This window comes from Gekko japonicus, unplaced genomic scaffold, assembly GCF_001447785.1.
Source record: "Gekko japonicus isolate JY-2015 unplaced genomic scaffold, Gekko_japonicus_V1.1 scaffold875, whole genome shotgun sequence".
Lineage (NCBI taxonomy): Eukaryota > Metazoa > Chordata > Lepidosauria > Squamata > Gekkonidae > Gekko > Gekko japonicus.
Window position 1 is genome coordinate 626,267 of NW_015169200.1, and position 17,169 is coordinate 643,435.

Here is a 17,169-nt window from a genome sequence, read left to right on the forward strand (position 1 = left end):
GAAAGGAGATTGTAGGCCGCTCTGAGACTCCAAGTGAACGGCGGGGTATAAATCCAATCTCTTCTTCTAAACCAAGAAGGGATAACAATTAGCCATATAGGAAACAGATCAAACAAGCAGACACTGTGATGTGAATGACTCGGACATTTGGTAAATCTTTTCAAGGTAAACATCACATTATATTATAAATGAAACTTTACAATATTACAAGGAAAAGTCCATCTTTCTCAAGGAAAAGTCCATCATTCTCAATGAGCACCCGGATATAAGCTCATTTCGTCCCCATCTTCCTCAGGAGTAATAGCCAAGTTGCCCCTTCCATGTGGATATCTAAATCCGCACAGCGGGGGCACTTGGGGTGCAGGGAGATTTTCCTGCACACTTGGGGCAGTATGGTTTCTGAACAGCTAAATTTGCTAAAGAAAAGTGAAAATGTGTGAAAAACCTGACTCAATTCATATTGTTTTACAAGAGTTATGACTTAATGTAACTAAGCTTTATTGAGGATCTCCTCTCTTGGGTTTTTAGGTATAGTTGGTTTCTTTCTTTTCTCCCATATATGTAGTACCCCACCCTTATTTAATTCTGGGTATAAGCTTTCGTGGGCATGCACAACTCCAAGGGATTTCCTCCTGGCAACGACACAGCCTTCACTCAGCCATGCAGAGGCTTGGTAACAAAAAATGGCTATACAGAGGTTTAGGGCAGCCCTGTACAATCACACCCAACAGAGTGATTCATTGACTCCACCACGCAAGCATACCACAAGCGCGCTCCAGGTCAAAGGATTGCAAAGCCCATCTGCTTTCTATTTCCGGACTTGTTCTACCGATATTATCAGCGTGGTTTTAAAATTGCAAGGCCCCTGAAGCATGAGAAATGAAAGCTTGCAGTTCTGAGCTTCGGTTATTTCCCCACCACCACCCTTCTAAACAGATGGGCTTTAGTCTTTAGAGCTGCAAAGATGTCCTTAGATGGAGCCGAAGGGTGCCCGGAATGCAATGTGCAGCCTATGCGCCAGGAGTTTTTACCACTTATCCCAAAAAATGGTTTTCAGGATGCCTTTGTTATGGAGCTCCAGAGTGAAGGAAAGGCAATTCGCATGTGCTTCATGGAACTCACCTCAGGCATTCTAAAACCGAGTGCTGGCATTCATCTGGGGTTTCCAAGCGAACCTGTGTGAACACTGGGTCCAGGGGGCAGTGGCTGCATCCACAAAATGGCTGCCACACGAGGTGGAGACACCCCCCCCCCCCGGAGGAAAGCCTAAATGTGGAAGAGAACAGGGATAAATTTTTTAAAAATACAAAGTGGAACTTCCGGTTTATGGTGACACGCTGAGCAGACTCATCTCCCGGACCTCCCGGGGATGAAATCTGCGCACCAGCAGAAAGGAGGGGGGCGACGACTCGCTACCCCCCCCGGAGCCTGGTCTCTTTGCCAGCGCGATGCTGGGGAATTGAGGCGCTTCTCCGTCCTGACGGTTTTCCTGCTGTGTGTCCATATGGAACTAGTGACGCTGACCGGGGCAAGCGCTGGAGATTGAGTGGTTTAAACGAAGCTACAGCGAGGTCGCAAGACCAACTATGAACTGTGAGTCGGATTAGAGCGTAATTGACATTTTAAACAGAAAGCTCCCACCCCAAAGACTAGGAAAGAAAGCGAGCGGGGGAGGGGCCCCTCCCATGCACACAAACTTAAATGCGAGACCCAAGGGGGGAGCGGAAGCAAAAACGCTGAAATATGTTGGGAGAGACTTACTAGGGCGCGGATGAGCGTATATTCAGATACTTTAGCAAATCTTCGCAAAGTAAACAATCCATAAAGATGGCGGGGAAGAGGACTGAGAAAGAAAAACTTTCAAAAGTGAAAGTAGTTGGGAGCCCTCGTCCGGAAGAAACCACTGAGTTGGCTAAAACATTGGCAGAATCACTGTGCCCCCTGCTGGACCAGATGACTAATCCCAAGGAACAGTTGTCAATGATGAGCCAAAGCATCACTACTCAGCAGCTTCAATTGAATGGGACTCTTAACATCACGGAGCAAACAGCTGAGAAAGTGAAAGAAGTTGACGCCAGTACCCGAAAGGTGAAGAAAATGGTGCAAAAACTGGAAAAGAAGCAAATTTCTACAGAAGAACAACTTTTACAGCTACAAATGGAGAAGGCAAACTTGGTCCTTCGATTTCAATGTGTCCCAGAATTCAAAGGCGAGAATCTGAAGCAAGTGATGAGCGAGGCATTAGCCCCGGTGACAGATTTGAAAGCGGAATATCTTATGAATGAGATGGATGTGGCCTACAGGTCCTATTCCGTATACATAAAGAAGAAGAATCTGCCTGGGGAAATAGTAATGAGATTCTCGAAGAGGCATGTGAGGGATTCTATCCTCAGAGCGACGGCGGGGACACCCTTGAAAATTGGGGACAGCACCATCAGGATCCTGAAAGACATCCCATTTGAAATAAGACAAAGGAGAAAGAAATATAAAGATTTAATTATTTTTCTTCAAACAAATGCAATTAGCTACAGGTGGTTATATCCAGAGGGCGTAACCTTCAAACTTCAGGATAAAAAAGAAAAGATTGACTCTGTTTCCAAAGCACGGGACTTTTTGAGAATCCAGTTGGGCGAGCCAGAGGAAGTGGATAAAAAGGAGGACAGTAAGTCCAGTGGCGAGCTGGACTCGGGGTCTTCCAGAGAGGACTCTCTTTCTGAAAAAGGGTGTCTGTTGTGGGGAGGGGAAGGGGAAGGAGTTTGTAAGCCACTCTGAGACACCTTTGGGTAGTGGAGGGAAGGGGTATAAATCCAATCTCCTCCTCCTCCTCCTCTCCCACAAGCACACAAAGGAGGCGCATGATCTCTCTACCTTGCCCCATGGAGGCTGGACATGCATCCAGCATCCAACACTATCTAGTTAGAATAGGTAATCTATATCTATCTCTTACTTGCACTCCCAAGCATGCATCTCCTTTTAATAAAGGTTACTTATTAGTTTTAGAACAGACTGCCGACTCCGTGTGACTTTGTAAGTCTGTCGCCACGCCTAGCCCCAGCCCTGCTGCATTAAAGCCCTTGAGCACTCTGCTATCACCTCGTGGTTCCCTGGCAGTACCAAGTTCAGAGAATCCAAGGGAAAGGGGATTGTAAGCCACTCTGAGACTCCTTTGGGTAGTGAAGGGTGGGGTATAAACCCAATCTCTTCTCCTCTTCTTAATCTGCCCAGCCGATCGGATCTCCAGTGGCCCATCAGAAGCCCTGCTGGGCAAGGACCCTATCTGGCCCCACGCATGTTCTAAAACCACTTGGCGGGCACCAGGAAAGGTGCCAGTGGGCATCATGGCATAGAAGCTCCTCACTGCCCAGGGTGACAGTATTGGCTACGGGGGGGGTGTTTTGCAAGCTCCTGGAGAACTCCACACAGGCTTTGCTTCTGTAGAGCAAGCAGCAGTGAAAACAAGCTCGTCTTTGATTCTACGCCTGCCTGCACAGGGCTGGTTATCTGTTATGATGAGCTGGATGTCCATTTCACAGACTAGAGTTTCTGGGCCATTAGGCTCTCGTTGGCCCCTGCCACACGGCAGGGAAAAGATGGGGCGAAGCGCGGCTTTTAAAAGCCGCGCCAAAAAAGAAACGCCGCAGCGGGATCCCACGGATCCCGGTAGCCGCGCTCCGTTGCTCCCCGGCACAATCAGATGCCGGGGAGGAAGATACTAGTCGGAGGGGCTGCTGCCGTACTGCGCATGCTCGAGCATGCGCAGTACGGCAGGGGGCCGGGGATGCGACGGCGGCAAGACGCGCCGCCGATCCCACGGCCAGGATGAAGTGGACCATCCGGATCACCGAAGGTAGGTGGTTCATCTTTGACGCGCTTCATCGGGGGAAGGGCCGGATTGGAGGCGCGAGCGCGACGCCAGGCAGATGTTGGCGTGGGATCGCGCCCGTTTGCTGCGCTTCTAATCCGGCCCGCTCCTGGCTCAAACTGCCTCGTATGAACGGGGCCGAAGATTTGCTTAGTCTAGGGCAGGGGCAGCCAAACTGTGGCTCTTTCACACATATTGTGCGGCTCCCAGGACAGCTGGGGAAGCGAAGGGGAGGCATGTTTTTTCAAGTATTTGAAGGGCTGTCATGTCGAAGATGGAGCAGATCTATTCTCTCCTGCTCCAGATTGCAAAACTAGATCTAATGGGTGGAAATTACAAGGGAGTCGTTACCAGCAAAATATCAGGAGAAACTTCCTCACTGTCAGAGTGGTTGAGCAGTGGAACGGACTGCCTCGGGAGGTGGTGGATGCTCCTTCACTGGAGGTTTCCAAGCGGAGGCTGGACGACCATCTTTCGGGTATGTTGTAGGGCTCTCTTTCGGCTATGCTCCTGAAGAGTGCAGGGGGCTGGACTAGATGACCTGCAAGGTCCCTTCCAACTCTAACATTCTATGATTCTCCCTCCCTCCCTCCCATCTATTTGCTTTGTTTCTCTCTCTCTCTCTTTCCACCTCTCTCTTTTTCTCTCTCACTCTTAGAGAGATAAATATCATTAGCAAACAAATAAATATAATTGAACAGATAGATATCATTATCAACATCTGTTTTTACCCCTTTTATTTTGGCACATTTAACGTTAATAAAAAGCAAATTTGCATACTTTGAAATAAAAATATGTAATAGTGGTTTATGTCTTGCGGCTCTCAAATATCTGACGTTTATTCTGTGCGGCTCTTACGCTGAGCAAGTTTGGTCACCCCTGGTCTAGGGGGTGGAGCTCCAGGAATGCAGAGGCTCAGTTTCAGAGCATCTGCTTTGCTCACAGAAGGTCCCAGGTTCAATCCCCAGCATCTCCAGTTAAAAGGTCCGGTGAATAAGGGATATGAAAGACCCTACCTGAGACCCTGGAGGACTGCTTACAACACAGACCTTAATAGGCCAAGGGTCTGACTCAGGATCGTGTGGGGTTGCCAACTTCCAGGTGGTGGCTGGGGATTTCCTGGGATTACATCTCCAGTTGACAGAAATGAGTTCCCTGGAGAATGGACACTTTGGAAGGTGGACTCTATGGCATTATACCCTTCCTCTCCCCAAACCCTACCGTCCTCCAGCTCTACTTCCAAAATTTTCAGGTATTTCCCAACCTGCTGAGTGGCTACAGGGAACCTGACTGGATTGGAATGTCTAGATTGGCCCTGTGTTCTTCACTACAGGAATGGCCAAACTTGGGGCAAGTTTGTATATAAAGAGGGCGTTGTGCCAAATAGTTTAGTTCATGGGTGGCCAAACTGCGGCTCTTTCACATATATTGTGCATTTGTCTCTTTAAATCCCTTCTCCAATCCAAGCCAGCCAGTGGGGGTGGGTGGGTTTGGGCTTGGAAGACGCATTTAAAGTTGCTGTCTTTCCACCTCTCCCCCCATATATTTGCTTTCTTTCCACTTTCCTTCACTCTCTCTTCCTTCCTTTGTTTCTCCCCTCCCCCATTGATTTGCTTTCTCTCTCTTTCCACCTTTTATTCTTTCTTTCCACTTTCATTCTTTCTTTCCACCCCCCCCCCCTCTCTCTCTCTTGGACAAATAAATATCAATACCTGTTTTTACCCATTTTGTTTATATTTTGGCAGTCTCGTTTATAATGTTAATAAAAAGCAAATTTGCATATTTTTTTCAATAAAAACGTGTAATATTTGTTCATGTCTTCCAGCCCTCAAACATCTGATGTTTATTCTATGTGGCTCTTATGTTAAGCAAGCTTGGCCGCCCCGGCTTTAGTTGCTTCATTGGTTCTTTCAGCCCAGTATCCTGTCCCCGAGAAAAGCTGGGAGAAGGGAGGGTTGGCAAATGCCATGGACGGGGGCTTTCTCAAGAACAATCGGTGGTCTATTCCTGGTACGTTCCTGGTAGATGGTGCCCCGTGGTGATCAATAGGAAGAGGCTGTGGTTTAGATCCTCCGCTTCAGTTGCCCAAATGCCTTTGTGCTCATAGCCAGTTCACGGTATCTGGTCACCCCAAGCAAGGTACACCCCATAGGGTTTTCAGCTTCCATGTAGGCCTGGAGATTTCCTGGAAATACAGCTGACCACCAGATTACAGAGACCAGTCCCCCTGGTGAAAATGACTGCTTTTTTGGGGGGGGGCTCTAAGGCACTGTACCCAGCTGAGGCCCCTCCCCTCCTCAAACCCCACCCTTCCCCAGGCTCCACCCCCCACAGTCTCCAGGTATCCCCCAACTCAGACCTGGTAACCCTATAACACCCACCGCTTCTTGAAGCCAGCACTGGCAAGGGCACAGGTCCGGGAGAGAATGCCCGTCGCCTCCAGGGAGCCAAGCTGAACTCTGCAGTGCCTCAGTAACTCCCCCCCCACACACACACACTGTGCCCCCCTCCCCAGCCGCTCGTTGCTGCAAAACAAGCTTTCCTTGAGCCACAACCCGGAACAGACCAGCTGCGCATCCGTTCGGTGAAATGCACATTTTCAAAGACACACCAAAAAAAGAACCCTGTTGAATTGTTTTATTTGCCTTTTTTCATGGGAAAAGTTAAATAACATTTGAAAAAACAGGACAGATTCTATTAACAGGGTATATTCCCCTCCGCCCACCCCTTTTGTGCACTCTGTATAGGTTTTCGGCACCCATTTTGGTTTCTGTTTTCCTCTGAATGCAGCTCCCTACTGGGCTGCCGACACTGCGATGGAGGAGTCCTACTGCATTCTGGGAATGTCGAGAAGAGGTACTGAGTTTGAAGAGCTCAAGGCATAAGGCTGCATATCAGCGAAAGAGAGTTTGTATGTTAGGGCCTTCCTTCTGAAAATCCTGCATTCCCTCAGCACACGGTCACAGTGGAAGGTCGGCTGACTTCTGGATCCTCACATCGAAACTGTTGGTGGCCACTGCCCCTTTTCCTTCCGATGGTAGGGTTCTCTTTCTTCAAAAGAAGGCTTTTCGGCTTTTATTGGCAAGGAAACAGAAGGAGGAGCCTCTTGAAGGACGAGGGGAGCATTTTGCTACAAACTGGGCAGGACTCGCAAAGGCGACGTCCGCCCATCGGAAAAGCCCTGCCTGAAAACGCCAGACCTGGACAGCTCTGGAGGAGGATGTCTCTCAATAAAGGCCACTTGAGAGTATGGCAGGTGGACGGAACCTCTAGATCTCGCCCTTTCTTGGGCCAGAGCAGAGTACTGAATGGTCTGGAAACCTGGCAGGACATCGTTCCCCCCCAAGAAGGAACCATGTAGGCACATGAGGAATACAGGTGGACATCCAGGTCACATCTGCGGTCTTGGGTGCGCCACAGACATGTTCCTTGCCCACCGTCTCCATTTGCAATTTTAACATCCTCAAGGTCTGGGCCGAGTCGAAAGACCTTTCCCAGCCCAGCCTTCCTCCCTACGGTCCTCAGCGCTCGCTTCTCCCGGCAGCTGGGAAAGTCTTGAGAAAAAAAAGGACCCTTCCGTGTGGCACGTTGGTGTATAAAGGTGGTGCAATGTTGGATAGCAAGAGACATCAGACTGGGTGATGCTTTCCGTCGGCCGTACATCTCGCCCTGGGCCGCTGCTAGCATCTTTCTTACTCCTTTCTTCATTGACGACAGAGATCGACTCGTGTGAGCAGCGTGTGAGCCGGGAGACTGTGCGTCTCGGCTGTGGCAGTTCCCACTACCTGTGAGGGATGTCTGAGATCTCTGGAGACGCCAGAGGCTGCCACAATTGAGACCTCTGAAAATAAGCAACAGGCATTGGCCGGAACACCATAGTGGGAAAGCCATTCTGGAGTTCTAAGCAAACTTCTGACTACAGAGCTTAAACGTTCTGCTATAATTTTGCAGGCGTTCCAGACCCCCCCCTTCCAATCCAGTTTTCACCACTGCTCAAATGTCACGCTATTCACACGAGTAGACCAACAAAACAGCAACTGACAAATGGCCCTGCTCTTCACATGTTTTTGTTTCGCAGTTTTCCTTTTTCTCGTTCAGATAAATGGAAAGAAAACAAGAACATTTCTGGAACCTGGATAAGTTCTTTTCCAAATTGGGTCTAAAACTGTTTTCGTTTTTTTGGGGGGAAGCCTCAAAAGAGCGTGACCCCATTATGCTATTCTATACCTTACATGTAGATTTGTTTTCTATATGTCCTATTTCGCCACATATATATACTACTGATCCATATGCATTTCATTGTGTTTGCTGCCATGGAGGAAAAATGAGTCATTCCAGCAAAATGGATATCCAGCTATTGCTACAGCATTTATAAAAGAGTCAGTCAGTTTTGAAAACCACTGAAATTACGTTAGGATTTTCAATTTTTTTATATATATATATAGTCCAGAAAATTTAGGAAAAGAAAATTGCCATGTTTTTCCCCCACAAAAAAAATGTTGAGAGATGCTATATATTTTCTGGTAAGGTGACGTTTTGCCTCTAAATGCCTCTACTAATGTTTTCAGCTATATTTTGATGGTTTCCAGTTAGGAAAACTCTGTTGCTTTTAAAAAAAATAAAAAGTTACTTTAGCGAAATGAAAAAAGTTCGGTGGATGACGGAATTTTTGGAGTCTTAGATAACGAGCGTCATGATACAACCGTCATGACACATGAACATACCTAAACACAATCATCCCAGACCAGGTAAGGCTTCTCACCTGTAGAAAGAAGTTTCCACTGGTTGGAAACCCCTCCTCCCTTTTTCACCGGCAGAAAAGCTGGTTGGGTCCAACTTTATAGATGAGCCTCCCACTACAGGTGTAGGAAAGGTTGCTTCAGAGGGGGACAAAAGACCTCAGTCAGCAATACCTGACCCAGGTATGCAGGTGATATGCAACTCCTTAGAGGCCCTGTGCCCCGGCCTGGGTGTGACCCTAAGAACTAAGTGGGTCACACAGTCCTCAGAGGTCCCTCCTGTTTGTCGACAATGCGGCCTTGCGCATGCTTTCCTTGTATTTCTCAAGCACCCATGTGGGGTTGATATTTTTATACGGTCTTTTAGCTAAGATTTCCCATCTCTCAGGAGGCTCTCAAAAGAACGCTTCTCTAACAGCAGGGAGAAATGGTGACGGAATGGGTTCGAAAGTTCAAAACATTGATTCCCCCCTCCCCACAATGTTCTAATGGATTTCGGTAAAAGAAGAAAAAGAATTACAAAATAACCCCAAACCCCTAATATAAAGAGTCTAAGAGGGGAAGTGTCAGCGCTGTTAGAACACGTTCAAGAATGTTCAGTGTTAATGGGACGGCGTAATTTGTTTCTTCCTCTTAATAAGAGGCGCTGCAGCCTCCCAGCGCTTGGTAATTACTTTAGATTATAGCTATTTTCAGCTTCTTGTGCATCAGGCCTTGAAATAACCTCTAAGGCTGCAGCCTGCGCAGACTGACTTAGAAGTAAACCCCACTGAAGACTGTGGGACTTACTTATGAGTCGACATAGATAGGACTCAGCTGCACTCATGTTATAAGAGTTTTCCTGAATCAGAGCCTGAGCAAAATCCTCTCGCTCCCAATCGTATATCTGGGATGCTGCATGATGGGAACATATCCCAGGATGCAATGCTCCAGGAGCAAAATCCTCTCGCTCCCAATCGTATATCTGGGATGCTGCATGATGGGAACATATCCCAGGATGCAATGCTCCAGGAGCAAAATCCTCTCGCTCCCAATCGTATATCTGGGATGCTGCATGATGGGAACATATCCCAGGATGCAATGCTCCAGGAGCAAAATCCTCTCGCTCCCAATCGTATATCTGGGATGCTGCATGATGGGAACATATCCCAGGATGCAATGCTCCAGGAGCAAAATCCTCTCGCTCCCAATCGTACCTCTGGGACACTGCATGATGGGAACATGTCCCAGGATGCACCACTCCAGGAGCAAAATCCCCTCGCTCCCAATCGTATCTCTGGGACACTGCATGCAGGGAACATGTCCCAGGATGCAACACTCCAGTTTTTTGATACCAAACGTTGGAGGCTGGACAAGTGAGGGTATTGTGCAAGGTCACTGCACAATGGAGTCTCTACCGTAGGCCTGGGAATGAGTCGATTCAACCCCTCATTTTCTGCATATCGGAGAATTCAGTCATGGTTCTTACTGGGGCACAGTTCTTGTTGTCTGATGCTCAGGAGTGAACTATTATGGGAGGCGTTTTGTATAAACAAGGCCCGGCCTCCACACAGTGGTGTGTTTTTTTGTTGTTCTTCGTTTAATAACAGTCTCTTCAGCCATTGTGCGTTCCAGCGTGACCCGCCAGAATTAGATGGAGAACCTCCTCATCTATTCCAGCAGATCTATGATTTTTTGGAGGACGTGGGCGGGAGAGTTTGGAGGGACAGACTGTCTTTTAAATATCTTTTTTTTTGGTCACACCACAGTGCTAATCGTCGACGACTCCTCGGACTTCTTCTGCTTGCTGGGCAGGGACTTGAGATACTCCAGGTGCCGCCGGGCATCCTCTTGGTTCTGCCGGACGTAATAGATCAGGTACGAGATCACCATGGCGAACCAGCCGAACATGGTGACCAGCATGGCGATGTCGGTGGTCTTCTTGTAGATGTTGCAGAAGTCTATGTCCCCGACCAGCTGCAGGAACGGCTTGCCAATGTGCTCCTTCCGCACAGAGGCATCGCACGTGATTCCGTCAGACGTGCCGGCGACCAGCTCCACCCTCTCGATGAGCTGCTGCAGAGTGCAGTCACAGAGCCAAGGGTTGCTGGAGAGGTTGGCTTTGGCTTTGAGCGGGTTAAAAACGTCCTTGTTGACCGACACCAGCTTGTTGGAGGACAAGTCCAAAGAATGCAGGCCTTCCGGCAAGCCCCGGAAAGCCCCGACTTCCACCCGGCTGATGATGTTGTGAGACAAGTCGAGCTCCATCAGGAGCGGCAAGTTCTGGAAGGCATCGTTGGGTAGGAAAGCGATCTGGTTGTAATCCAGGAACAATTTGTTGGTGTCGTTGGGGATGTCTTTTGGGACGATGGTCAGCTGAGCTTTGCTACAACGGAAAGTTTTCAAGCCGTCTTCGCTGGAAGGGTAGCAGCCCTTGGGGTAGGTGGTGGCTGAGTGGAAGCAAAAGGCGATCAAGACGAAACTCTGGAGGAGCAGCCACATGGCCACCGAGTGGTACAGGAACCAGTCCACAAAAGGCATGTTGGGGCATCTGGATAACTGGGCATCTACTCGGCAAACAGAGCCCTCTTGCTGTCCCTCTTGCCTCTTAAGGAGCCCTGGAGAGAGCTGTTCGGCAAGCGCTATCTGTGAAAGACAGAGCAATGGATAAAGCTCAAAATGCATCATACTCTGGTCTTCACAAAGACATTTAATAACAGATCTTAAGGCCTACAGAAACAGTCTTTGGCATCTCCAGAGCCGGAACCAGCTAAACCAAGGGTGTTGAACTCATTTGTTATAAGGACTAAAGATGACATAAATGAGACCTTGCTGGGCCGGGCCATGTGTGTCATTATGGGGGAGCGGTGGCACAGAGGATTTATCCTCTGGTTACAGTAACATCTGAACTGAACAGAACTGCTGTCAGTTCTAGCCCGCGCTGGTGTGAGCTACCAGCTCACCGTCAACCCAGCGGTTCGAAAGCTTCGGCGAGTAGATAAAATGGGTACCACTCCTTAGAGAGGGTGGGCACACTAAACCCCCCCAGTGGGGGGAGGTGTTAGCCGGTGAAACGGAATGTCCAGCTCGGAAGCCTGGAAAGATCTCTTTGGCATTAAGAAGCCTGCGATGGGCCAATCCAGCCAGGCGGTGGCAGTGCGGCGCAGTGACTCGAAGCAGTCCTGGAAAAACTGACGTCATCAAGCCAAGCCAGGTGAATGCCGTCTGGAACACGTCTAAGTCTACAGCTGAACAAAAAAACCCGTCGGGTGCAAACGTGTGCGACTTAAAAAAATATTTATATGTTGTCCTCCCTTACCCCTTGTGAATCATTGTTAGTCCCTTGTTAATATGTGTAACTGTAAATCGCTCAGAGCCAGCAGCTCTGCAGGATTGGGCAATTAATAAATTGAAAGATATTATTATTAAGATATTTGGGGGTGGGGCTTCCCCATCAGCCCGCTGGCCAGGAGCAGATTGCAAAAGCCGAAGAGCCAGCGCTGTCCGAAGACGTTTCCATGGTCATGTGGCCAGCATGACTAAACATCGAGGCGCACGGAACGCTGTTACCTTCCCACCGAAGTGGTACCTATTTATCTACTTGCAATTTCTTGCTTTCGAACTGCTAGGTTGGCAGGAGCTGGAACTAGAGACGGGAGCTCACTCCGTCATACGACACACTCGGGTCGTGAACTGCTGAACTACTGACCTTCCACAGCCTGCAGTTCAGCGTCTTAACCACTTGAGCCACCGCAGCTCCTAATGCCAGGTAGCGGAGCTATAAACTGTATAAAGGACACAAAGATCTTTTTTTTACTTAAAATAAAAACATGCTTAAAGCATTAGCCCTGTAAGCTGCAAACCTACTTTTGATTCATTGACATTAATAATAAATTAATGTGATAATTGCTACAAACTAGGGATACTCCTAATCTTCCAACCCCAAAAGGGAGAGAACAAGATGGGTAGCTGCGTTAATCCGCCTGTAGCAACAGAAAAGAGCAAGAGCCCAAGAGCACCTTAAAGACTAACAAAATTTGTGGCCGGGGAGGAGCTTTCGTGAGTCACGGCTTACTTCTTCAGACACAGCTAGAACGTGAGTCCATCTCACAAAAGAGGACATTTTTGTTCGTTAAACCCTACTTTGTGAGCGACTGGCATTAAAGTTGTGAGCGAGCGATTGGGCTGCTGCATAAATTAATTTGTGCTGGAGCCCTCCTTCCTGAGCTAAGGCAAAAATGTGTGAGCCGGAGGCTAAAAATCCGTGAGCTAGCTCACACTAACTCAGCTTAGAGGGAACACTGCGTTAACCCTCAGTGGTATACAAATTTCCTCCCAAAATAAATTAAATAAGCAATGCTTCCTTGGGGTGCCCCTTGCTCTCTTTAGGAACCCTGTGAAGGTATAGGGACTGTGAGGTCCACTGTATTTTTGTCAATAAGTAACTACGACAGAAGCTTGGTGGGGAGTTTCAAATGCACTCTTAACATGTGTAGTGCTCCAGTTCACACAAGACAGCAACTGTGTGTATTGGGAAGACCCCCCTGCAGGTGGTAGGCCCAGCTGGAATGTCTAAAGAGGGCTTCTGTCTGTTCCAAATCCATGAAGAAGAAGAGATTGGATGTATACTCTGCCCTTCACTTGGAGTCTCAGAGTGGCTCACAATCTCCTTTCCCTTCCTCTCCCCACAACAGACACCCTGTGAGGTAGCTGGGGCTGAGAGAGCTCTTTCGAGAACTGTCCTTGAGAGAGCAGCTCTGACAGAACTTGTGACTGCCCCAAGGTCACACCAGTAGCTGCAGGTGGAGGCGCCGGGAATCAAACCCCTTTCTCCCAGATAAGAGTCTGCACTCCTAACCACCACACCAAACCGACAACAGACTGGCATATAAAAGAAAGGACAAAACTATGCATGCTGAGTGCCATGTGGCCCAGAGCCAAATTTGAAGCAGGTGTCTTGTGCATGAAGCATTAATGCAGCTGTGTGGCAGGCGCATGGGGCCAAGGCTGTGCAAGGAGGCACTGCTGACCCCCGAGTTTCAAAATGATGCTGCAGCATGGAAAAGTCAAAACGTGGAAAACCCTGACAGATTCCCACCCACCCCCTTTTTTTTTTAAAGAAGACAAAACAGGCACGGGTAATTGCAAACCTGTGCTCAGCTGGTGGCAAATTCATATTCAAATGCAAGAGTACCCAGTGAAATTCCATGCCAGGGTGTCAAATTCTCCCCCCCCCCCTTAGCAGATGACAACCTGTGCTCCCGGCTGTGGATGAAACGGAAACAAGGGCTCCGGTGACAAAGCCGGGAACGGAGCCGGGAACGGAGAAAAGTGACCCCAGTCAACACCTGCTGGCGGGTGCAGCTCAGGAGGGGCAGCGAGGAGGATGCGAGAGAGGTTTGGCCTCCGTGCTGCAGCCGAAAGAGAGGGCAGAGCGAGTGGCTGATCAGAGGAGCCAATGGACATAGGATGCCTAACCTCTAGTCTGTTACTGTAACCGCAGTATCGATCACGAGGGTGGCCCAGTTCCAAAGAACTACCCACTCAGCTCCACGCCTCCTCCCTCTGAAAAGAGGTGGGCCTGTGCAGAAGGTCCCAGGTTCAATCCCCAGCATCTCCAGTGGAAAGGGTCGGGTAGCAGGTGACGTGAAAAAACCTCTACCTGAGACCCTGGAGAGCGGCTGCCAGTCTGAGCAGGCAATACTAGAGATGTGAAGGCCCGGCGAAAAAAACGGGAAAATTCGGAAAAAACACGTTTTTTTCCTGAAACCTTTTTTGTTTTTTTTCTGAAAAATTGGAAAAATTGAAAAAAGAAAAGAAATTGATTATGGAACGTTTTATTTTAACATGATGAATACAATATTTTAAGACAAGGTGTTCAAATATTTTCCAAATCATTTCTAATATATATATATATATGGTATCAGATTGATCTAATTTCTGTGCACTGAGGGCAAGCAAGTCCTAGGTTACAAACTGAACTCTCCAATGCAAGAACAAGATGCATTTCTTCCTTTAGGAGGTGCGATTGTCAGAAGAAAATAAAAAAGTTTCAGTTTTGTTTTTGCATGTGGGTGGGTATTCTGTTTGTAATAATTGTTTGGATACACTATATTTTTAATATGCTAGTTGTGATAATTTCATGCCAAGTAAAAATGTCCATAGTCATATTTTATGTTCCTAAAGTAACAGAATGACTTTCAATCTAGAAAAGACAAAAGAAATGCTAATGTAGCATTTTTTCAATTTTCCAAAAAAATTCTGTTTCCCCCCAAAAAAAACTGGGGAAAAACTGGGTTTTTTTCCGAACTTCAAAATTTCCGGAAATTTTACATCTCTAGGCAAAACTGACCTTGATGGACCAAGGGTCTGATTCAGTGGAAGGCAGCTTCATGCATCCATTTGAGATGTCCCGCTGGGCATGCATGCAAGCTTTGAACATACCTAATGGGCCCTTCCTCCCTGCAGAATAATTGAGACTGTCCACTCCTTGCTGGAGCTCTTTCTTATCGCTCAAAATCTCAATCAGTTCTTTTTAGCTGCATTTTGAAGGAAGACAAGGCTCACAGGCAGAGAGCTTCCACACCAGGGTGCCCCTCTGGACTACCAACCAAATCACTGCAAAATGTGAGCCAGTGTTTCTAGCTGCCAGTGGGCCATGGGAGGTCTGAAAGGTAAGGCCACTGAAAGGTAAGGCCACTTCTCCGCCCAATTGTTTGATCATAAGAAGAGCCAAGCTGGATCAGACCAGTGGTCCATCTAGTCCAGCATCCTGTCTCACGCAGTGGCCAACCAGTTCCTCTGGAGGGCCAACAACAGGGCATAGAGGCCGAGGCCTTCCCCTGATAAGAACCTAAAAAGAGCCCTGCTGGATCAGACCAGGGAGGGTCCATCTAGTCCAGCTTCCTGTCTCACGCAGGGGCCAGACAGTCCCTCTGGAGGGCCAACAACAGGGCAGAGAGGCCGAGGCCTTCCCCTGAGAAGAACATCAGAAGAGCCCTGCTGGATCAGACCAGTGAGGGTCCATCTAGTCCAGCATCCCGTCTCACACAGGGGCCAGCCAGTTCCTCTGGAGGGCCAACAACAGAGCATAGAGGCCAAGGCCTTCCCCTGATAAGAACCGAAGAAGAGCCCTGTTGGCTCAGACCAGTGGTCCATCTAGTCCAGCATCCTGTCTCACTCAGTGGACATCCGGTTCCTCTGGAGGGCCAACAACAGGGCATAGAGGCCGAGGCCTTCCCCTGATAAGAGCCTAAGAAGAGCCCTGCTGGATCAGAGCAGTGGTCCATCTAGTCCAAGTTCCCGTCTCACGCAGTGGCCAACCAGTCTCTCTGGAGGGCCAGCAACAGGGCATAGAGGCCGAGGCCTTCCTCTGATAAGAACCTAAAAAGAGCCCTGCTGGATCAGACCAGCGGTCCTTCTGGTCCAACATTCTGTCTCACCCAGTGGCCAACCAGTCTCTCTGGAGGGTCAGCAACAAGGCAGGGAGGCCAAGGCCTTTCCCTGATGCTGCTCCTGGTTCTGGGATTCAGAGGGTGACTGCCTTTAGTCTCCTAAATTTCACAGAATAAATAATAAATTTGAAAGAATAAACAATCCCTGACCAACACTCACTGTGGGTGTGGAATCATAGAATCATAGAGTTGGATGGTACCTCCAGGGTCATCTAGTCCTACCCACTGCACAATGCAGGACATTCACAAATACCTCCTCCTTCACATCCGCAGTGACCAATGTTCCACGCCCAGAAGATGACAAAAAAACCCCTCCAGGATCCCTGGCCAAACTGGCCTATAGAAAATTTGCTTCCTGACTCCAAAGTGGCAATCAGCATTTCCCAGGGCGTGTAGGAAAGGGCCACAAGAACTAAGCACGGAGGTAACCCTTCCTGCCTTCCCCCCCATGGTCTGCCCAAGTTCACAGAATCAGCATTGCTGTCACGAGGTATTTGTGGATTTCCTGCATTGTGCAGGGGGTTGGACCAGTTGACCCTGGAGGTCCCTTCCAACTCTGTGATTCTATGAAAAGCAAAACAGACCAACAAACAAAACGACACCATCAGGAAGTGGAAACATTAAACAGCAAGGTGGTAGCGCCTGACAAGATGGCAGCAGATAAGCTCTCTGGGAAATGTACCCCCGTGCCAACAGTAGCCATGCCTCTGTATTAGAGATGTAAAATTTCTGGAAATTTTGAAGCTCGGAAAAAACCCTGTTTTCCCCCCAGAAAAAACGGAAATTTTCGGAAAAATTGAAAAAATGCTATATTAGCATTTCTTTTGTCTTTTCTAGATTGAAAGTCATTGTTACTTTAGGAACATAAAATATGACTATGGACATTTTTACTTGGCATGAAATTATCACAACTGGCATATTAAAAATATAGTGTGTCCAAACAATTATTACAAACAGAATACCCACCCACATGCAAAAACAAAACTGAAACTTTTTTATTTTCTTCTGACAATCGCACCTCCTAAAGGAAGAAATGCATCTTGTTCTTGCATTGGAGAGTTCAGTTTGTAACCTAGGACTTGCTTGTCCTCAGTGCACAGAAATTAGATCAATCTGATACCATATATATATATAT

General features: G+C 48.1%; 1 protein-coding gene across 1 annotated transcript in view; it reads right to left on the reverse strand.

Moving 5' to 3' along the window:
- Window positions 1–9,753: 9,753 nt before the first annotated feature.
- The window catches only part of LRRC3C (leucine rich repeat containing 3C), a 13,909-nt gene continuing 6,493 nt past the window's right edge, over window positions 9,754–17,169 (reverse strand). Inside the window, exon 2 of the mRNA XM_015416332.1 lies at window positions 9,754–11,226. Coding sequence (XP_015271818.1) covers window positions 10,339–11,121 — 783 coding nt within the window. The 5' untranslated portion in view covers window positions 11,122–11,226 and the 3' untranslated portion in view covers window positions 9,754–10,338. The remainder of the gene's footprint in view (window positions 11,227–17,169) is intronic.